General features: G+C 45.3%; 1 protein-coding gene across 2 annotated transcripts; it reads left to right on the forward strand.

The window, feature by feature from the left end:
* The first annotated feature begins 1,834 nt into the window (after positions 1–1,834).
* Positions 1,835–23,015, forward strand: POLD2 (DNA polymerase delta 2, accessory subunit). 2 transcript variants are annotated; one of them, XM_053269850.1, is made up of 11 exons: positions 1,835–1,913; positions 5,604–5,860; positions 10,572–10,693; positions 15,278–15,401; positions 16,978–17,092; positions 18,467–18,665; positions 19,680–19,760; positions 20,788–20,945; positions 21,747–21,874; positions 22,257–22,358; positions 22,707–23,015. In XM_053269850.1, exons 2-11 carry the CDS (start codon positions 5,641–5,643, stop codon positions 22,874–22,876), a joined length of 1,419 nt encoding a protein of 472 aa, XP_053125825.1. In that variant the 5' UTR covers positions 1,835–1,913; positions 5,604–5,640; the 3' UTR covers positions 22,877–23,015. The 2 variants fall into 2 exon arrangements, with proteins under 2 accessions (XP_053125825.1, XP_053125823.1); XM_053269848.1 differs by lacking the exon at positions 1,835–1,913 and adding an exon at positions 2,972–3,108.
* Positions 23,016–23,063: the final 48 nt, after the last annotated feature.

Here is a 23,063-nt window from a genome sequence, read left to right on the forward strand (position 1 = left end):
AGCATCACACAGTTCTCCTCACCAGAGGTCACATTTCCATTGCCACTTTTGAGAAGGTAAGAAATGGCAGGAATCTTTTCTGAGCAGTAGGATAGGAGCTCCCAGAGTTTCTTACCATCTCCATCTCCAAGAGCAAATGACAGACGGCCTGCTTCTTTCCTAAACCTACTTCCTGTGTGCCAGAAGATGATCTGTGGGAAGAGAGGAGATTGGTAGCGATCACAAAGAGTGGCTGGCAGCGGCTAAATTTGTGGATCCCTGTCTATATGGCAAGTTCCACTTGTTCAGTTGCGTCTGTAGGAAAGATCCCCCACACTGACCACAGTCCTTCACTGGGCGGCTGAGAAAGACTGAAAGCAGGATGTGGTATTTCGATCCTTTAAACCGCTTGTGCTTTCGGGACATCTTTTCTCAGAAGTGGCTTGCAAGGGTGGGCTTTTGACTTTATGAATACCATGAATATTTATATACTGCTTTTCAACAAAAGTTCCCAAAATGATTTACATAGATATAAATCAATAGATAAAATGGCTCCCTGTTCTCAAAGGGCTCACAATCTGGAAAAGAAACATAAGATAGACACCTGCAGCAGCCACTGGAGGGATGCTGTGCTGGGGATGGATAGGGCGAGATGCTCTCCCCCTGCTAAATAAAGTGAACCACCACTTTAAAAAGGTGCCAGCTTCTTTGCTTAGTTTGCAGGGGTTTAGATATTCTGATTGGCTTGACCCACAAGGTGGTTCTCAGCTGAACGTCTAGACCTGATAAAATGTTTTAATAGCAAGTAGAAATATGAAATATGTCATAGGAACATAGGAAGCTGCCTTATACAGTCAGACCATTGGTTCATCTAGCTCAGTATTGTCTACACAGACTGGCAGTGGCTTCTCCAAGGTTGCAGGCAGGATCAGCCCTATCTTCGAGATGCCATGGGCGCTTTCCAGATTAACTCCTACAACAGTGTCACAACGTATCTGCTAAGTGTGCTTCCATACTTCCTGTGCTGTGACACCTCAGTCCCTACGCTGTCAACTGGGTGCTGTTCGCATTTCCGATGCCTTGTTTTGGATTTTATCACTGCTATTTAATGCTACAGTGTTTTATGGCTGTTGCAAAAAAGTAGCTGTATTTTCCGTTGTAGATTCTGGGGATCGTTTTCAGTTCGATCCTGGCAAGCCGAGGCATTTTACCACGGTTGTAGCAGGTAATAGGAATGTGCATGGAACCGGTTCGGAGGGCCTTTATGGGCTTCCAAACCATTAACAGTGACATAAAAACAATTAAAACAAATATAAAAGGTTAAAACAGTTTAACAATTTTAAAACAGCATAAAATTAAAACCTACAAATTTAAAAAGCTGAAAAGGCTTGGGTGAAGATATGGGTCTATTAGCAAGGACATCCCTTATTTCATCCCAAAATTGTCTGTCCCTTGTGGGATACTATTTGTCCCTTATTTTCAGTAATGGGAAGAACCTAAGGCTCAGATCAAACCAGTTATTTTCACTAATAGGAGAATAGTTAATGAGCTCCAACTCCTTTCCCTTCTCCCTCCCTACAAGAGTAGTCTGTTGTTCTGGCGGGACTGCAGCCTGAAGGTTTAGGATTGGCAAGAGTGTCCCCAATATGGGACTGTCTGGCGAGAGCGGCTTTCCTTTCCTCCGGGACAACGGAGTGGTGAGAGCGCCCAAGGTGACAGGGACGGGGTTGGGGGCAGCTGGGGAGAGACGGAGGAAAGACTGCCACCAGGCAGGGACTCAGCTCCAGTGGAGGAGGAGCAGAGCCCGGATAAGGCTGAAGGGGAGGTGTGTGAGGATAACATCGGCAGCATGCCTCCCAAAGGGAGGCGTCTGAGCAGAAGGAGGGAGGAGAGGAGAGGCATTGGCAACAGCTGTAAAGGGTAGTCAATTACAGGTAATAAAGAGGGGCATTAGCCCCATAATTGGGGGCGGGCGATGCATAGCCTGCAAGGAGGCATATCTGGCCAGGGATGAGAGTCTGGCTGGTGGAGTGTCAGGGCACACACACACACCTCCCCCCCGCAGACACAAGGAGCAAGCAGCCTGGGATGGAGGGGACACAGGGTGATGCTCAACCTCCTCCCTGTCCTTGCTCGGAGGCCCAATAAGCCTAGCCAGGCTGGGTAAAGGAGACAGGGACGTATAGCCGGACAGGGGCATTAACAAAAACATTAACACCCATCAGTGATTGGCTACCTTAGCCATTATCCAGGTATCAGGATCATGAAAATCATGCTAGTGATGACTACTACTAGACAGTGCTCATGTGTGGAACCTATTTTTACTGGCTAACAACGCTTCTCTTTCTAGAAAACAAATTTACATCACACCCAGTTTGGCTAGCCACGTTTATATCAATAAGCAGAGGAGAAGGCTCTCAGGTCCAGGCTCCAAAATTACCTAGGTACAACGCCTCCTGTCCCATCCGGGCAGTGGGAAGTTTGCAAGCCTAATCTGAAAAACAGTAGCTTTTATAAGCTGAATTTTGCAGAACTCCAGTCAGTTTCAGCTTCATGTGTGCAAACAAAACAAAACAAAACAAAAGGCAATTTGCAGAATCTTTCATCTTGCAAACAAGGATGTGATTTATTTATTTATTTAATTTTTTAAAAAAACACCCTCTGCCTGCTTAAATGAAAAATGCTCTTGCCAAGATAGGCATTGCTGTCCTTCGCTTTTCAGCCTGCCTTGCATGATCTTTGCCAGAAGGTCTGCTTTATATCTACTCAGACGTGGCACGCACAGCCACAGAGAAGACTCCGTCCAAGAACTCATGCCCCAAGGACCCCCGGGACCATATTGGGCTCCTCTATCCCTTCCCCACTCTCTATGGTTCTCCCCTGCCTCCCTCTCCATGGTTTTCCTAGGCGTTCACATAGACTCCAGTCCCCGCCTAGCTCAGTCTAGTCTTTTTTTTTTTTTACGTCTATGAGGACTAAGAGGACTCTCTGTACGTCACTTCCTGCTGGCGGGACTGTGTTTTCTCCTTGCACGCTGCACGCGTTTGGCGCTTGATTTCTCCTTCTGGAAGCGGGAGAAGGCTGGGCTTGCTTCTGCCTTTGGCTCCCGCCGCGCCCTGCATGGGAGAGGTGAGGCGGTTTGTGCACTCTTGACGCTCACCGGGGTGGGTGGGGGGGGGCAGGCTTTCTGTCCCTCCTAGCCGACCGAAGGGAAGACTCCTTTGTGCTGAGGACTGCCCTGTGGGCATTGCTGGTGCCTGCTGGTGGTGGTCATCCTGGGGTTGCCCTCTCTCGCCCCGCCCCCGGAAGGGCTCCTGTGCCTTTAATCGCCGGATGGCAGGCAGAAATCGTGCAGGTGGCGTCTTGCTCACCCCTGCCCATGCCAGGAAAAGCTTCCCCTGCAAGGCTTCATAGGCACATAGGAAGTTGCTATATACTGAGTCAGACCCTTGGACCATCTAGCTCAGTGTTGTCTACCCAGAGTGGAAGCAGCTTCTCCAAGGTTGCAGGAAGGAGGAGTCTCTCTCAGCCCTATCTTGGAGATGCATGCCAGGGAGGGAACTTGGGACCTTCTGAATGCAGATGCTCTTCCTTCCCAAAGCGGCCCCATCCCCTAAGGGAATATTGTACAGTGATGCATAATAATTGTGTGGCAGGAAGAAGTTGTGCAGCTGAAGACTTTCCTGGTAGTACCATGGTATTTGCATGGTATTGCCATGAAGTGATGAGCAAAGATTCACCTTTGTGATTTCTGTCTGTTCAGGTGTTAAAGGCACAGCACCAACACCACATTTTAAAATGTTGGCAGTATTTATTGCAGTCAGCACTGAATAGCTGTATTTGTTTTGGGCATGGCTCCTGAACTTCTAAACAACAATATATAAACTTCACCAGAGAAAGCTTTCCTCCAAAACAATAACTGCCCTGAGCCATTTTTGGAAGGGCAGTATATTAATCAGATGAATAAATCTTTTCTTTTTTTTGCATTTTAAATTTTTATTAGATTTTACAATAACTTTAGGTTGAATTACATTCATTTCCTAACTCTACACGTAAATAAATGTTTACTTCCAGCTCACCTATCTGCACGGTTCACAATAACTATACATATAGACCACTGCTATAATAATTCAAAATATTCAAACCGCATTCAATACTGCTTGATTTTTACCCACCCCAACCTGCTGCTATTACTATATTTCAAACCCTACTTTAAAGTCCATATTGGGAAAATAATTCTTTAAATAAAGCAAAAAAGGTTCCCAATCTTCTTTAAAGCATTCGAAATTATCATCTCTTGTAAATGTTGTAAGCTTTGCCATCTCAGCATATTCCAAAATTTTTATCAAACAGTCTTCTTTCGAGGGCATTTTAGCGTCTTTCCACTTTTGTGCATAAACTGTCCTGTCCTGGTTGCATACATAAAAAATGTTAAATTTCTTAGACGCTCTTCTTATATTATTCCCAGCAGGAAGGACTTTGGCTTTCTGAAAAATGTCATTTTGAGAATTTTCTTCAGTTCATTATATATCATATCCAAAAAGTCCTTTTGGGGTATAAATCTTTATATGGGGAAATGGGGCCCTATTTAATTTTCACCTGCTGATGCAGAGTAGTGGCAAAGGTTGCAGTCCTAAGCACATTCACTAATGAGAGTCCTATAACTCTGTGCAACTTGCTTCCAAGTAAATGTGCTTAGAATTGCTCCATACAAGAGAACAGTTGCCGGTCATACTAATAGGCTAAATGGGCCAGTAATCTGACTTGATGTAAGGCAGCTTCATTGGTTCATATGTTGCTTTTGCTTATGGTATAATTGGCTAAGCCCAGATGGTATTTGTGCCTGAGGTAGCAATGGGCAGAGGTGCTCCTGTGTCTGTGTGTGTGTTGGGGGAGAGAATTATGCAAGACCAGCCTCAATCAGGAAGGAGAGCTGGTCTTAAGAACAGCCCTGCTGGATCAGACCTGTCTAGTCCAGCATCTTGTTTCACACAGTGGCCTGCTAGATGCCTCTGGGAAGCTCACAGGCAAGAGAAGGAGGCATGCCCTCTCCTATGTTGGTATATTGTGCATCAGGGCTTTTCTCTCTCGTCAACAGCATTCCCTTTAACAAGGAATTCCAGAAGTTGTTGACTACAACTCCCAGCATCCCCAGCTGTGATGGCCCTTGGATGGGAATTACGGGAGCTGTAGTCAACAACACCTGGGATTCCCTGTTAGAAGGAATTCTGCTCATCAGGCATCATTTTTTACTCGTCACAGACTAGTAAAGTAAAGTAAAGTGTGCTGTCGAGTCGGTGTCGACTTGTGGCAACCACAGAGCCCTGTGGTTGTCTTTGGTAGAATACAGGAGGGGTTTACCATTGCCATCTCCTGCGCAGTGTTAAGGGATGATGCCTTTCAGCATCATCCTGTATTGCTGCTGCCCAATATAGGTGTTTCCCATAGTCTGGGAAACATACCGGCAGGGATTCGAACTGGCAACCTCTGGCTTTCTAGTCAAGTCATTTCCCCACTGCGCCATTAGGTGGCTCACAGACTGGTAGACTAGTGGATTTCTGCAGCCCGTTCCCATGCCCCAGTCCTCATTTCTGTTTTTTTTTTATTCACCTGTCCCTCGCCAGCAACCTGCTGCCTAGGCCTGTTGCCTTTCTGCAGGCCATGTTCTCGGAACAGGCGGCCCAGTCTGCGCAGAATCTCCTGACCTCTCCATCTGCAGTAGTCTCTACCTTCGCTCGCGTGCCAATCTCTGCCTACACCAACTGTTCCCAGAACTTCCGACTCGGGGAGCGGACCTTCAATCGGCAATATGCCCACATTTATGCCACACGCCTCATTCAGATGAGACCATTATTAGTGGAGAGAGCCCGACGCAAATGGGGTAAGTTTGTCGGCAAAATAGCTCCCTCCTGTTGTGATTGCTGGAGGTTGGGGATGTGTTGCTGCTACAGAGGAAGTGGCCTGAGAATTGAACTCTCATGTTCCTGGAGGGAGGGGGATACTTTGTCACATTAAAAGAGAACCTTCAGAACACAAAACCTAAGTGGAAGCAGGCAGAGGACGAGTGGGCCCACTTCCAAGAGCAGCTGCTTAACTATCGGTTTATCTGTTTCTCGGTCACATATTATTGATATTTATTATCAGTTTTTCTAATATCTTCTCAAATATCTGTTTCTCTATTAAAAGCAGTATTTTGATAGAGAAACAGAAGAGTTGCCTGCTCTCTTGGATCAGGTGGATGCCCTCTTGAATTCATAATAGCAGAGGAGCTCCATCCCAGAGGAGCTCCATCCCCTAAGTGGAATATCTTTACAGTGCTCACATTCAGTCTCCCATTCAAATGCAAACCAGGGCAGACCCTGCTTAGCAAAGGGGACAATTCATGCTTGCCACCACAAGACCAGCTTTCCTCGCCCAGAGGGAGAGGAGGTGTTACGTTTGTTTTGTTTGTTTACGTATTGTTTTTCAACAAAAACAGTTCTCAAAGAGTTTTACCAAGCAGTAAGAAAAGGGTTCTCTGCCTCAAAGGGGCTCATCATCTAAAAAGCAACACAAGAGACCTGCCAGCAACAGCCATGGGAGCGATGCTGGGCTGGATTAAAGAGGAGCAGTTGCTATCCCTCTTTTAAATATAGGAAAGCCTTGTTATGCAGCCCCACTGTGGCAATCTGGGTATAAACTGTTTTGGTCTCATTGCTGGTCTCATTGCTAAGGTGTGATCTCACCAGCTCTGCTACTTCTAAGGAAGGAAAAAATGCATTATACATGCGTCACGGTTTTCTCAGTGGTTTCTGATCACGGGCACTCAGGAGATGACACATACAAGAGTCTTCTGGTAGCTAAAGGGCTGGGTGTTATCCTCCACCAGTGCTGTAGCTTCAGTGCTCTCAGATCCTTCACACCACTCTGAATTCTGCCATTTAACTCATAGCATGCCAGCTGTTGCACACAGTGCAGCCCTGCTCAAGAGTAACATTTTAGAGTACTGCAGATTCCTGAAATCGCAACCAATATGACTGATCTATGAGCTAAGCCGGTTCCATATGCATTTTGCTATGCATGGAAAAGAAACTGATTTTTCATTGGAAGGAATCTCAGGGATCCTTCCCTACATTTGGAAGGCCTCCCAAAATTTTGTGTGTGTGTGTGTGTGTGTGTGTGTGAAAAGGGGGAGAATTTGCTAACGACAACAGTCTACATTCATACTAATACACGCTACAGTTGAGACACAGTGCTTGAATTTAAGTTGATTTTAGTGCCATTTACTTAAACCAGATGATGGTTGCAGTTGTAAGCATACTTGACCAGCAAGTAACTTGTTTCTGAGTTAGTAACCTCTGCTAACTGGGCAAAGAAGCACCTTTTAACATGGTGATTCTCTTTATTTAGCAGGGGGAGAACAACTGGGCCTATCCACCCCAGCATAGTACCTCCAGTGACTGTTACTGGTGTCTATCCTATGTTTCCTTTTAGATTGTGAGCCCTTTGGGGACAGGGATCCAACTTATTTATTTATTATTTCTCTGTGTAAACCACCCTGAGCTATTTTTGGAAGGGCAGTATAGAAATCGAATTAAATAATAAAAATAAATGGGTTTAAGATTGTGCAGTGAATTGGTTAATGTCTGCATTCTTCAATGTATATGAGCCATGGTTCAGACTGTAAGGTTGGTCTCAGGACCAGCCCTGCCTGGGTGAAACAGGGCAAGCCCAGGTAGGGATGGTCGTCTGCACTCCCAAGATCCCTCCCAATCCAGTATTGTCTACACAGACTGGCAGTGGCTCCTTTAAGGTTACAGGCAGGAGTCTCTCTCAGCTCTATCTTGGAGATGCTGGGGAGGGAACTTGGAACCTTCTGCATGCAGATGCTCTCCCCAGAGCGGCCCCATTCCCTAAGGGGAATATCTTACAGTGCTCACACATGTGGTCTCCCATTCAAATTCAAACCAGGGTGGACTCTGCTTAGCAAAGGGACAATTCCTGCTTGCTACCACAAGGCCAGCTCTCCTCCTTAGGTCAGGGACAGACCAGGTGAGGCTTCAACCTTCGTAGGCACTTAATGTTTTTTCCTCCTGGTCCCTCCAACTGTCTCAACCACCCTATGCATCATAGGGGAATGGGATCATGCCCTCCCTCCTCTCTTGATGCACCTGGCTCACCTGACATCCATGATGAGGAAAATTACCCAAAGTAGCATTCCTACTTGTCCTTTTAAATTTCAGTGGGACTACTTTGAATATAGCTACCTAATGGCACAGCGGAGAAATGACTTCATTAGTAAGCCAGAGGTTGCCAGTTGTAATCCCAGCTGGTATGTTCCCCAGACTATGGGAAACACCTATATTGGGCAACAGTGATATAGGAAGATACTGAAAGGCATCATCTCACACTGTGCAGGAGATGGCAATGGTATGCCTCCTGTATTCTACCAAAGACAACCACGGGGCTCTGTGGTCGCCAGGAGCCGACACCAACTCGATGGTACACTTTACCTTTACCTTGAATAACCTTCCACATCATGCCAACCCTTACCCCCAAATCTGAGAGACAGTTGGCTGCATGTCTACTGGCCCGTGTGCATAAGCCTTATTCCGGTGATGTCCAAAGCCTGTATGAGAAACACATTCATTCATTCTTTAATTTCTATACCATCTGAAGGCTCTAGGCAGTGTACAACAATCAAAAACAAAAATAAACAACCTTTTCAAACCATCAGCTTAAAACAAAATAAACACAAGTTTAAAACCAGTTTGAAAACATCTAAGAACAATTTAAAAACCTTGGAAGGCCAGGCCAAACAAATGAGTTTCCAGCGCTCTCTTGAAGGCCAACCATGAGCCCAAACTACAAATTTCTGCAAGGAGTGCATTCCACAGCCCAGGACCAGCTGTAGAGAAGGCCCGGTTCAGAGTCGCCACCGGATGTACTGGTGGTAATCGGAGATGGACCTCTCCAGATGACCTCAATGTGCGGTTGTGATCATACAGTAGAAGGCGCTTTCACATGGGTATGTCTTCCTCTGAGTAACCCAGAGCCGTATGCATGATTGTGTTTATCCCCATAACAACCCTATGAGGTCAGTTAGACCTTGCTGGCCCAGTGGGTTTCGTGGCTGAACGGGGATTTGAACATGGGTCTCCCCAGTCCTAGTCCAGCGCTCTAACCACTACACCATGCTGTCTCTCAAAAGGCAAAGTTATCTTGGTCTAATTGAACATGCTGCGAACTTTACTGTTTATCCTTTCAAAGTCCCTGTGCTGTGCTGTGCTGTGGTACGGTTCTAACAGATGGAGTAATGTTTTCCTTGCCTATCAAAGGACTGGAAAAATCATTTTCAGTTTGGATAGAATTTGATGTAGTTTCCTCTGACAGTCGCTAGAGTGCAGCATCTCTTTTATGTCCCATGAAATGTTGCAATATTTAATGAGATCACAGAGTTCGGATTGCCAAAGTCTGAATACTATCCAAGAGTTTCTGCCAGTGGTCCCAGTTCAGCGTCAGACTTGACTGGCCAAGGACCTTTGATCCAGATATTCAAAGGGGTGCGTGTGTATCCTCTGAGCAACTTTACATCTCGGAATGTAGGTCAGGGATCACTTGGCTGGATTCAAAACATTCCCCTTGTCACGAAAGTCATGTATATGAATTTTACATGGGGATGCTTTCACATGGTTCACTGCATGCATCCTGAAACATTAAGAGTCCCAGAAGCGGACTCTACCATGTGCCTTTTGAACATTTGACGCTGCTCTAATGTTTATCTAGAAATCCTTTCCCCATGATTTCTTCCAGTTGGCACACTTCAGTATTTTTAAACTCCCTAGGGACTATATTTACACAGATTCTGAAAGCCACATAAATCCATCTGCTGATTTTGCATGCATCCTTGATAGTTCTTTGCATTCTGTTTGGGGGAATAGGGTGGCGAGTGCACACAAAGGAAAAATCTGGAAAGTCCTTCTCAACATAATACCAGGGCTGGAAAAATATTATGCTGGTGCCTAGGAATTGGAAATCATTTTTCCAGCTTTGATAACTTTTTAGAAAGCTATTGCAGATTTCCTTCTTGCACATTCCAGTAAACATGAGATACAGATTTGCTTTTCCCTGTTCCAGAGTTATGTGTCAAGGCATGAGATTCTAGAGAGAATTGACAGGAGGGCAGAGATGCCTTGTTTGTGGGCCAGGGTTTCAGTTTGAAGGACTATCCTGTGATATGAGCTTAGAGAGGAGGAGACAGAGTAATCTGAGATGGGCTTCTGGCCTCCCCCCGCTGCCCCCCGCCATTATAAATATTTTCCCCTTTTTGTGTCATAGTCCGAGCCAAGACTTTGGAATGCGCTCCCTGTCAGAATAACAGCATTGCCGTCTCTGACAGCTTTTTAAAAGGTTTTAAAGATGCACCTAGTCAACCAAGCTTTTAACTGGACTTGTAAACGGCTGTTTGTAGACGTTTTAATTGTATGCTATATTTTATTGCGTAAGGTGCCCAGAGAAATGAATTTGGGGCGCTATACAGATGTGCAAAATAAATATATAAAATGGTTCCCGAAATGTTTCCACATCTCTTCTCTGTCATCTTTGTCTTGAAGGGAGCAACATCACCGTGAAGAAGCTGTGTGAGCTGCAGATCGCGGAGAAGTGCTGTGTGGTGGGAACTCTCTTCAAGTCCATGCAGCTTCAGCCCTCTATCCTGCGAGAAATCAGTGAAGAGGTAATGGAAGAGTGGGATTAAGCCTGTATGGCTGTGTGAAGCGACTGTACGCAGAGTCAGAATTATTGAGATGTCTTGCCTGTAGTGCCTGCAGCAGCCCTCCGGGATCTCAGACTAAGGTCTTTTCCAGCCTTTGTACCCAAAATCCTTTGCATAGTGCTGTCAGGAATCTAATCTGGGACCTTCTTTATGCAATGTATGCTCTGAGTCCACCCCCAGTACCTAGAAGTCCATAGATGGCAGCTTGTTGCTTGATGCTGTTAAGTCCATAGTATCTTAGACCAGGGATTCTCGACCTTGGGCCCCCAGATGTTGTTGGACTTCAACTCCCATAATCCCCAACCAAAGGCTACTGGGGCTGGGGATTATCGGAGTTGAAGTGCAACAACATCTGGGGCCCCAAGGCTGAGAATCCTTGTCTTAGACCACTGTGGAAGCAGAATGTCTGCCACATCCCAGAGTCTGCACTCTCCAGTTGATTCTTCTGAGTTTATTCATCTACAGGAGAACCTCATTACTCGCAGGGGCTCCATTTCTTACCGACTACCACAAGTAACGGAACTGCAAGTAATGAGGCATTAGGGCTTTGGGGAAAGGGGTTAGGGTCCAGGATGGAGGGAAAAATAAGAAAAAGCCCACCAAACGGCCTGGAACATACTGTGGCACACTCTATGGGTCCCCCATGGACCCAAGAATGCCTCCCCAAAGGACAAAATGGTCCCTCAAACCATGCAAAATCACTGGAAAATGTCAGTTTTTCTTAAGAAATGAGCCACAAAATGGCTCCTCCTCACCTCCTTGGGACAAAATGGCGGTCGGAAGGGACCTCCGTGGTCACTTCCGGCCTTCTAGGTACCGTGGATATGTGGGTTTTAACCCATTAGTATCTGTGGATACTGGGAATGGGTGTCTTATTAGACACCTGTGGATACGCACAACCATGAATAATGAGGTTCTCCTGAACTTGCTTTTTGCCCAGATTGAAATTGTATCTGCAGGCGATTTAAACAAGATAAGGCTGCACTTTACATTTTTAACATATTGTTTCTTTTCTAAAAGCTTTGTCTTGATTATCTCATAATCACCGCCCCCCCTTTACCAAGTTTCTGTCTCAGTTTTCCTGTCCTTATAATCTTCAACTCCCGTTTTTCTTTGGGTCTTTTGCATCGTAATAATGGAACAAAAAAATAATTCTTTACATCAGAGATTGTGGAATCTGGGAGGGATTCAGAAGCAACTGATGACAAGGGAACCATCTTGAAGCATTTATTTACAAAGAGGACTCTGTGTGTCTGGAACACCAGTGTGATGTTGCTTGTGAAGTTAAATGACACAGCCCTATAGTGTCAACATTTTTAAGTGTTGCCTTCAGGTGGAAATCTTTGCTTCCTTTTAAAAGTCAATGAACCCGCCGAATGCAAAGGAGGTCCAGCTCACTTAGGAATGTGTAAGGGCGCAATTTGGAATGTGGCGACTTGGGGACTATCTAGTCTAGATCGCTCCTTTTAACCAGCAGCCTGTCATGCCAGGAGTTGAGCAGAGGAAACTTGTCATGGGAAAAGCTTTGTTCTCTGTGTGGGGTTGTTTGTAGCAAGGCCAGTAATAAGAGGGCAACTAGCACAGAGAGGAGTTTTCCCTAAGGCTGAACTAACACCATTGTTCACCCTGAAAGGGAAGCAGTACTGCAAAAAAGAAAAGAATAGAAAAAAGAGGTACTAATTTAGACATTTAGCACTAATAGTTACCCTGACCCGTGCTACCTGCATTGATCCTTCCAGTTTGCTGTATGCCATTTGGACTAGCAGGGATCATGACATATGCCCTGTGTGGCTTGTAGTTGTCAGTCTGTCTTGAACTGGTGAGCCTGGAGGGGGAAAAGCCCTCTCCATCTGGAAGGATCCTTATCCTGTTGGCAATGAGACTTGACACTTCAGTGAGTGAGGCTTAGCTAACTTTAGGAGGAGGATGGTTGAGTAATACCTTCACTCGCCCCGATAATGAACTCCATTTAAACAGCACTTCATGATTGTAAACACATGTGCTGGCACCGAACCACCAAAGATTGGCTGCAGGAAGTCACTGACCAGATGAGTAACATCATTTTTGGATACGCTTCCCAAACTGTTTCTTGCCACAGTCCTCAATGCCAACAACCATTAGAAGAAACAAGCTATGAATTATTGCATGCACATTTTCTTGGTTTTGGAAGGTCGGCTCCATTTGTAAGACATCAACTGCAGCAATCAGGAACTCTACTTGTCCTCTTATTGTTAATGGTTCAAGGGAGAGTTTGAGCTAAGGGGAGGTGAGCATCCCTTTGCCCGCGGTGCCCTTTGTAGAGCATCCTTCTTGCCAGAAGGCCAGGGACACGTTCCTCTAGTGACTGGACTTGTGGACCACTGATGAAGGGAGAAGAGGTGGGAAGTGTGGTGTGTGTGGTGTGGGTGTGAGTGAGAGGGCTATAGCAGTGCTTGGAAAAGGAGGGAGAAATTAGGCGTGATGGGTGGGAGCCAGGTAAGTATAGTTAATGAGGTTGTTAGCTTCATGTTCATGGAAACTTGAGAAGTGCTACATTAAGCTTTCCAAGCAAAACTAACCACGCAAGCAGGTTCTGCGGTGTGGTGAAGGCATGGCGTGGCCTTGCTTCTCCTCTCTCAACATTGAATCAATCGAAGCAGATTTCTTACTAGTAAAGTAAGGAAAAAACAGGACAAGTAAAGGAGGTGAGGCTGCCAGAAGAGCTCTATGGGTAGCAAGGTTCTTGGACTTGCCTTTACAGTTAGCTGCTCTCTGAATCTAGCTATTAATAGACTTAACATCATAGCCCCAATGACTTCACGGAAGCGTTTACCGATGCTTTTTAAAAAGGCATTGTAGATCACTTTAACACTTTGGCTATGGGTTTATTCTACACATTTCATTCTTCTCCTATGTAATTTTGTGGCCAAACTCTGCAGTATAACTTATTTTTATTTATTTTTTAAAATGGAAGCAGCATCAATAGATGGCTAGAATATTGCATGCCCTACTCCAGATACTCCAGATGGACCAGCAGCAACTAGGATGCTGAATTTCAGGATTAGACGCTGGCCCAGTTCAGATGTAACATGGAGCCAGGATTCAATCCTGGCTTCCTGTGACATCTCCTGGCTGTGGTTCAGATGTAAAGAGTGACCCTGGCTTCTTCTAAACTGGGATTGGAAGTACAACTCTTTCTTCCTACATGCATAAGGCAGCGTGTGTGTGTGTGTGTCTGCTCCCAAAGCTAGGGAACATCGCATGAAGCTCCAAGTTATGTCTGAACCAACCTGCTGTTTGAGAGCCTCCGATATTGCACAAAGTTTGCCACCCACCACGGGGGAACTACAAAATGTGAAGTTGTTTTTTTTTTTTTTTGTTACTGTTGTTATTTATTGTTGTTTGTAACAATATTTGTAACCCCACCTTTCCAAGCCTCAAGTGGCTAACATAAGTGGAATAATGATAGACATGAAACAATATCACTCAACGGATAGCATTAGAACATCCTAAATGGCCATAACTGCCCCAACAGCTTTCTGAAATGAGCCTTGAAATCTTTATAGAAGGCCATAAGAAATGAGCAGTTTTGCACTTCCTCTGGGGAAGGCATTCTGTGTTGTGTTGCTGGCTTAATGTGTGTATTTTAAATAGTTTTGTACTATTTTTAATATTGAAGTTTAATATTTGAATTAAATGTAAGTGTGTAATATTTGTATTTTAAAGATACTGTATTATCTGCATCCAAGACTAGGTTGTTTCCAAGTTCTTTGGTGTTAGAAATGGGGGTGCTCTCTTGAATTCAGAGCCCTCTGCTTTTTGGATAAATACAGATTTAACCTGGATATTTTTTTGGTGGGGGAGGGGCATCTTAAAATCAGAATCCTGCATTATTCAGGAAAATACAGTATTGCCTTGGGGTTTGGGGGGTTTTTTTAAAAGAAGGCGATATACAAATCTGTCAATCAATCAATCAAGAAAATTCTTGAGCCTTGGGCATCTACGGAAGGCCTTGATCCTTGCTCTTCATATTCTTATTTGCCAAAGTGAAAGCACTTGAAGCAAGACTAGGGTTACCCAATTCTGGCTTTCCAAATCCGGGTGCCTAATTTGCATACTATGTAAATTGGCTTGAAAATAATGTTTGAGCAGAAGAGTGACTGAACATTTTGCTCCATAACTCTGCTTCTACAAGGGCTTAGCTTTTTGCTTTTTCAAATGAAAGCTGAAATCCGGGCAAATCTGGGCAGCCTAAGCAATCGGGGTGAGATGCTTAAGATCTGGGTGAAACCCGAAATTCGGGGGGGGGGGGGGGAGGCTAGCAACACTAAGCAAGACCCAACCTGCAAGAACACAACTTATACAGCTGCGGTGGGACACACACACACACACACACACACACACACACACACACACACACACACACACACACGTATGTGATTCCAGCCTGTGGCGAGCTTTAAAAATAAGCACCTTGTCTGATGGGCTGGGGCTTTTGACAAATTTGTCTCCTGTTGGAGACAAGCTGCCCCTGCTTCATGGGATGCTGTTGCCTTTTCTCCACAGCACAGCCTACCGCCGCAGCCTCCCCGCACCAAGTACATCCACCAGTCAGATGAGTTGATCTTGGAGGATGAGCTGCAGCGAATCAAACTGGAGGGAGCCATCCAAATTGACAAGCTGGTGACAGGTAGGATGGTTGAGGTAGGCAACCTGGGATCGTAGGGCAAAGTCCCACCTGAAATGCTCCTTTCAGTTCCTAGCTCAATGACCTGTGCACCAGCATGCAGCAGTGTGGAATTCTGTGCTAACTGGCTCTCTTCCTTTTCTTTCTTAAAAGCAGACTTAATATGCTTTTATCGGGACTTGTGGGCTCCCCATTCTGTGTTTTTCTTACAAAGCAAATGCCCTGCTGATGGGGGAGAGGAACTGGTTGGCTGGCCCACCCTCTGAACTTATCTGAATCTTGGGGGAAACTTAAGATCCTGGTATGGTCGAGGAGAAGTGCTTTCCAGGGGCCTTGGGCATATGCCTTTCTTTGTAGTATCTCTCTTGCTGGAGAGGGCAGTGGTTGTTCTCGGCCAAAGTTTTTAGAAATGGCAGCAGAGTCTGTTCAGTCACAGTCTTAACAGCTTTCTGGGGCAGTGTGGCAGACAAGTTTAGAAAGCTGCTACTACTGCATACATATAGGAAGATGCTGAAAGGCATCACCTCATACTGCGCAGGAGATGTCAATGATAAACTCCTTCCGTATTCTACCAAAGACCACCACAGGGCTCTGTGGGCGCCAGGAGTCGAAATTGACTTGACGGCACACTTTACCTTTACTACTGCTACAAATATTTATATGCCGTTTTTCAGCTAAACTCTTTGAAGCGGTTTACATAGAAAAATAAATAATAGATGGTTCCCTGTCCCTAGAGAGCTCACAGTCAAAAAGAAACATAAAGTAGACACCAGTAACAGCCACTGGAGGGATGCTGTGCTGGGGTCAGAGAGAGCCAGTTTCTCTCTCCTTGCTTAAATATAAGGGAATCACCACTTTTAATAGTGTCTCTTGGCAGCTGTAAATTGTTAGAAATAAACTCTTACTTGGACACTTGTTCTGTTGATTTTAGGCAAAACCTGGGACTCAGAGGTGTGTGAGTGAGTGATTGGAACATAATGTGACCATGGTGACATTTTCATTCATTCATTCATTCATTCATTCATTCATTCATTCACATTTATATCCTGCTCTTTGCCCAAGGAGCTCAGAGTGGTACCTGATTATTTTTATCCTCACAACAACCTTGTGAGGTAGGTTAGGCGGAGAGATTCATGACTGGGCCAGAGTCACCCAGTGAGTTTCATGGTTGAATGGGGATTTGAACTGTGGTCTTCCCGGTCCTAGTCCGACACTCTAACCACTATGCTATGCTGGCTATGCTGTGTTAATGTTTGCCTCCCACACAAAACGAATGCAGAATGCCTGCATGTCATGCAGTGATGACTAGAACCAACGTGGCTTAGTGGTTAGAGTGTTGGACTAGGTCCAGGAAGACCAGAGTTCAAATCCCCATTCAGCCACAAAACTCGCTGGGTGACTCTGGGCCAGTCATGTATCTCTCAGCCCAACCTACCTCACAGGGTTGTTGTGGGGATAAACACAAGCATGTACACCGCTCTGGGCTCCTTGGAGGAAGAGCAGGATATAAATGTAAAAATAAAAGTAAATAAATGACATTGCGCTATTGTAACCCTGCACCTTCCTCCTGCTGACCTAGGGACCATCCTTGCTGTCTACGGCTCGGAAAGGGATGATGGCAAGTTCCTTGTTGAAGATCACTGTTTTGCAGATATGCCTACCCAGCTGCCCATGATGGGGCCCAGTACAGACAGGTGAGGCCACCTTGCATGTCCTAAGAACATTAGAAGTGGTTTTGTAGTAACTGAGGAACTGGGAGTTGAGTGAGACGCAGGTTAATGCTGTCCTTTTTAAGAAATGGACTGCAAAATACACCTTTCTGTTACTTTAGACTTTGATTTGTGTCACTTCTGGTTTGCTGCTGCTGGTTTTTTAAAACGTGTTTTTAATGGTGGTAAAAATTTAAGTTCTCCCCCAGGTTAGGGTGCTTTTAACATGGTTTCATTTGCACAGGGCCACTGCAGAAGCCATGTTTTGGCTGGGAAGCAGGATGTAAATAGAAGTAATGAAGAACAAAATAATAAATTCCCACCCCAGGAATAGACGTATGCATAGGGGACTCCTTTGCTAGGCAGGTCTTAGACAATGGAGTTGCTTGCAGAAGGTAACTTTGCTTGGAGGAAGAGCAGGATATAATAATGCATAATTCTGCCTCATCTGTACCTAAGTCTGATTAGATAGTGTATCCCATTGTTCACACCAGTACCACATTGTGTCCCAGTTCACTTTCAAGTGACCTGTCTACCTGTGTCTAAACCTTTTGTCCCATGGAAACCGTTCTAAGAATGCTTGTTTAGCAGGCACACTCTGTACGTAAAGGGAGGAGAACAGGTCTTGTGATAGCAAGCATGATTGGTCCCCTTTGCTAAGCAGGGTCCACCCTGGTTTGCATTTGAATGGGAGACTACACATGTGAGCACTGTAGGATATTCCCCTTGTGGGCTGGGGCCGCTCTGGGAAGAGCACCTGCATGCTTGCAGGCAGAAGGTTCCAAGTTCCCTCCCTGGCATCTCCAAGATAGGGCTGAAAGAGACTCCTGCCTGCAGCCTTGGAGAAGCCACTGCCATGCAGACAATACTGAGCTAGATGGACCAATGGTCTGACTCAGTAGAAGGCAACTTCCCGTGTTCCTATGGAAGTGAAGGAAGACAAGGGTTGTGGTGAGCACTGTAAGATATTTCCCTCAGGGGATGGGTCGCTCTGGGAAGAGCACATGCATGCTTGCACGCAGAAGGTTCCTAGTTCCTAACATCTCCCAAGATAGGACTGAGAGAGACTCCTGCCTGCAACCTTGGAGAAGCTGCTGCCAATCTGTGTAGACAATACTGAGCTAGATGGACCAAGGGTCTGATTTGGAATAAAGCAGCTGCCTGTGCTCCTACATCTCCAAGTTCTTCTAAAACCACAAAAGATGGTGCGTCTCTCCAGAAGCCCAATCTTGGCCATTTGTGTCCTGAATAATAACCATGGCAGTTCCTAGACTTCCTGACTCTAGAACGCTAAGATAACAAAGCACTCATTCCATAACATGAGATCATGGAGCACAAGATTTGTATCGCGTCCTGCAGGTTTGTCTTGATGGTCTCCGGACTGGGCCTTGGTGGCAGGAGCGGAGAGAGTCTCTTGAGCATGCAGCTGCTGGTGGACATGGTGACGGGGCAGTTGGGGGCTGAAGGAGAGCAGTGCAGTGCCGCTCTCATCTCCCGAGTCATCTTGGCAGGCAACCTCCTCAGCCAGAATACCCAGAGCAGAGATACTGTGAACAAGGTGAGAATTCTGAATGGGTTCCCTCTGCTTGTCCATAGGAGTCTGCCTGCTGACTGAAATCAGCTGGGGAGGCCCTCTTACCTGTTGCACCGATTCCTGAAGTGTGCTTGCCTTGGATCCACAAGAGGTTCTTCTCTTTGACTGTACCTAAACTAAACTTTGGAACACCCTGACAAGAGAAGCTACGACTTTTTCCAACAGACATTTGGCCAATCTGATGCATTCAGAATCTCTGATTCCATGGACTTGAATGTTGTTGTGGATCTGAATGTTGTTGTGGAATATCTCCTGCCTCTCACTTTATATCTGTTTTATGTTGCATCTTTTTAAATTATTAAGACAGCAAAGCAAGCACAGATACCTTTGTTTTAAACATTTGTTGCAAATTTTCTTGGGATTTTTTAAAAAATGGAAATAAGTATCATGAGCATATTGAATTTATTATATTATATTATTATATTTATAAATGAGCATATTGAATTTATTTCATTCTTATCCACCGTTCTTCTATCATGGAAATCAAAGCAGCAAAACTTTAAGCAATTTGGGGGACCTGAAGTTCTCCCCTGCCCACCCACCACAATATGTCACCACTTTCCTCCTTCAGTTGCACACATGCTTTTTTCCTCCTATTGCACCTTGAGGCAAATGCATATCTTTTTGAAATATACTGCCATACCATCTTTCTCTTTTTCTGTTTTGTTGGGTAAGAGGAGGAAGTTGTTTGTGTGGTTTGCTTGCTCTCCTCAAACTAAGTAGAGCTGTCAGGAGCCACATTCTCATCCTCAAGGTTATCCTGCCACTTCTCAGTTGCACTGTTTTTTTAATATATACTTTGTTTTTAATTTTTGCAGAAATGTAGAAAAGAAAACAAATTACAAAAAACAGAACTTAGCTCAGGAACAAACATAACATTTCATTTAAAAAAACAACAACCCCACATTAGCTCTGGTTCAATATTCCTTTCATTTTATTTTCTCCTTTTGGCTGATCTCCTTGTATGCTTTCATTCAGGCCAAGTACTTGACCAAGAAGACTCAGGCAGCCAGCGTGGAGGCTGTGAAAATGCTGGATGAGATCTTGCTGCAGCTAAGTGTGAGCACTATTTTCATGGATGAGGTGTCGCTATCTCTAGAACAGAGTTCCTCAAACTCTTGTTTGCTGAGTGTTCTTTTGCTCTTAAAGGGAGCAAAAACTGACGCTTGGGAAGTTCACCCTTCCCAAGTTGCTGTGAAGGCATAATATTAGACAAAGCAGCTTCTTCTAGGCCCATATTTACGTAAGGTTTGAGGCCAGGCAGATCGCTGAGAAAAAGAAGACTCAAAGCCATACAGGTTGCGGACAGAAAAATAACTCCTGCCTGAAAACAAGGAACTGCTTGTTTCTGGGCACCATCAGTCAGTGCAGGTAACTTGTCTTCTGCATCCTTCATTCTTCCACTGCCACATTGTACCAGCAGTGGGTTTGGTGTCAGTTGTAGAATTCGGCAACCTCTTTGAATGTATTGGACTTATAGACTGCTCCTGCCCCTCACCGCCCATATGCTGTGATTTCTGAACTGAGAGCTCAGGCCATGGGGCATACATGGGGACTGCCTCTGTTGAATGAGTGGTTTATCAGATTGGCATGCCACCCCAAACTTCCATCTCTGAGGGGCTCACAACAAGATAAAAAGTTAAAGCATAGGGGGGAAAACACCTTACCACAGTTTAAAACCTAAATTAAATTAAATTAAATTAAATTAAATTAAATTAAATTAAATTAAATTAAATTAAAAAGTTTGGGTGAAAAGGTAGGGCTTTTAAAGATTTTTTTAAAAAGTTTTTTCAGAGATGGAGAGGCTCTCACCTTGACAGGGAGTGCATTCCAGAGTGTCAGGGCAGCCACAGAGAAGGCCCGTCCCTGCATAGCTACTAGACGAACTGGTGGCAGCTGCAGATGGACCTCCCCAGGTTATTTCAATGAGTGACAGGGCTCATAGCAAAGAAGATGTTCTCTTAAAAACCCAGGGCCTAAGCTGTTTAGGGCTTTATAGTCATGCCAGTGCTTAGCTTGGTTCTTTACTTCCTCTATCGAGGGAATGACAGAGGGATGGGATGACGCCCCTGTTTTGCCTTTGCAGATGTCTGTTCCTGTCGATGTGATGCCTGGGGAGTTCGACCCCACCAACTACACTCTGCCTCAGCAGCCGCTGCATCGCTGCATGTTTCCCTTGTCGAGTGCTTACGCCACACTGCAGCTGGTGACCAACCCTTACCAGGCTAACATTGATGGTGTCAGGTAAAGGCAGTTCCCTGGGGGCCATACTAGAGGTGGTCACTTCTTGTTTGGAAAGCAGGAGAGGCAAGCTTTGCTCCACCCGGAAGCTAGACCATGACACCGACAGGCACAGAGTTGACCTGGTCCAGAGCTGTAATGTGTTTATCCCAAGGAAGAGAGTATACCAGGGCTGCTCAGCTTCGGCCCTCCTGCAGAGGTTGGCCTACAATTCCCATAATCTCTGGCTCTCGGTCACTGTGGCTGGGGACTATGGGAGTAGTAGTTCAAAAACTCCTAAATTGAGCCAGCCTGGAGTACACATATGTTTTACTGATTTGTAAACAGGAGGGTAATTTTTTTTAAAAACTAAATATATCGGTTAAATAATATACCAAATCAGATCACAATCTATTTAGGGCATCAGTAAGATTTGCATATTAGTTTCTTTTTCCTTTTTTGAGAAAAAATGTGTATGGGGAAAAATCTCCAATCCAAAAATTTCTGCAGGGGATGGTATAACCTAGGCAAAGAAAAGAGCTGGCCTGCTCTGAGTGTTTGACTTAGATTGGGAAGACCCGGGATCAAGCTGCCCACTCGACGGTGAAGCTCCCTGCATTATCCTGAATCAGTCACGATCTCTCAGTGTGGCCTTACCTCTCAGGGTTATTGTGCAAATGGAAGTGGGAAATGTGTCTCTCTCAGCTCCTTAGAGGAAGGATGGGATGACATGTAATAAGGAATCGGCAATTGTATTCTAGGTCTTTGCTAGGATTTAACCTTGTCATTCAGCTCTGAAAGGTTTGGTTATTCTCCCTCATTTAGGTTTCTGGGGACATCGGGCCAGAACATCAGTGACATCTTCAAGTATAGCAGCATGTCTGACTATCTGGAAATCCTGGAGTGGACTCTGCGGATTGGTCATATCAGCCCCACAGCCCCAGACACACTTGGTAATTTTATTTTAGGCATTTAGGGCCCTTCATAGGAAGCTGCCTTGTACCAAGTCAGATCATTGGTCCATCTAGCTCAGTAACTGTCTACACTGACTGGCAACAGCTCTCCGAGGTTTCTGGCAGGAGTGTTTCCCACCTCTGCCTGGAAATGCTGCCAGGAATTGAAGTTGGGACCTTCTGCATGCAAAGCAGATATTCTACTGCCGAGCTGCAGCTCCATTCGTGGATGGTTCATATTGGAGGCAAGGTCTTACCAATGTGTGCACTTCCAACTTCACCTGTTGCATCCCCCTTTATGGCCACCGATTCTTAGATTTCATCTCGAGCTGTGCCTGCTGGTGGGCAGCTCCTTAAAGGTATCTGCTTGCTTGCCTTGCAGGCTGTTATCCATTTTACAAGACTGACCCCTTCATTTTCACGGACTGTCCTCACGTCTATTTCTGTGGGAATGCACCTTTCTTCAAATCCAAGATTGCCAAAGGTAAGACAGTAAGTGGGTGGGAAAATGGGATCTATGAAGAATCTTAGCTCCAGCTGCTTCTGGGAAATTCAAGGTCTGCTGTATCCATTGCTCAATATGTCACCCAGTGCTGTCACTTTTTCTGTCAAATGCCTCTCTCCACCTTCTGTGGGCAACAGGGTTTCCTGTAACAGATTCCCAGATGTTGTTGATCTCCACTCCCATAATCCCCAGCCAAAGGCCATTGCAGCTGGGGGTGATGGGAGTCGTAGTCAAGAACATCTGGGCATCCCTGCATAGGTCCAGCATGAACTATCCTAGCCTCTCTCCACTCTGTTACTCCTCGTCTTTTTGTTTTTTGCTACGCAGGTGAGGATGGTCAGAAAGTCTTATTGGTAACCCTGCCAGATTTCAGCACAACACAGACTGCTTGCTTGATTAATCTGCGTGACCTAACCTGCCAGCCGGTCAGTTTCTCTGCTTTTGGAGCAGATGAGGAGGAGGAGGAAGGAGGAAGAGCAATGGAGACTGGCCCCTGAGCGAGATATAGCAACTTGCCCTCTTCTTGAAGGACACTTACCTGGTGGGTGGGTTTCACAGAGCCTTTGCTTTCCTGGCAGATATCTGAAACTTTTGGTTGTACAGGGGACTACAATAAAGTGACACCACTTCCCTTTTCCTCTCTGTGCTTTTGCGTGCCTAGCGGAATCTCCAGAATTGTGTTAG

This window comes from Hemicordylus capensis, chromosome 8 (assembly GCF_027244095.1).
Source record: "Hemicordylus capensis ecotype Gifberg chromosome 8, rHemCap1.1.pri, whole genome shotgun sequence".
In the NCBI taxonomy this organism is placed as follows: domain Eukaryota; kingdom Metazoa; phylum Chordata; class Lepidosauria; order Squamata; family Cordylidae; genus Hemicordylus; species Hemicordylus capensis.

Coding starts and splice junctions, on each gene's coding strand:
- POLD2 (XM_053269850.1), top strand. CDS start 5,641: ATGTTCTCGGAACAGGCGGCCCAGTCTGCGCAGAATCTCCTGACCTCT. Junction 18,666..19,679: donor GCAGAGATACTGTGAACAAG/GTGAGAATTCTG, acceptor GCTTTCATTCAG/GCCAAGTACTTGACCAAGAA. Junction 20,946..21,746: donor GCTAACATTGATGGTGTCAG/GTAAAGGCAGTT, acceptor TCCCTCATTTAG/GTTTCTGGGGACATCGGGCC.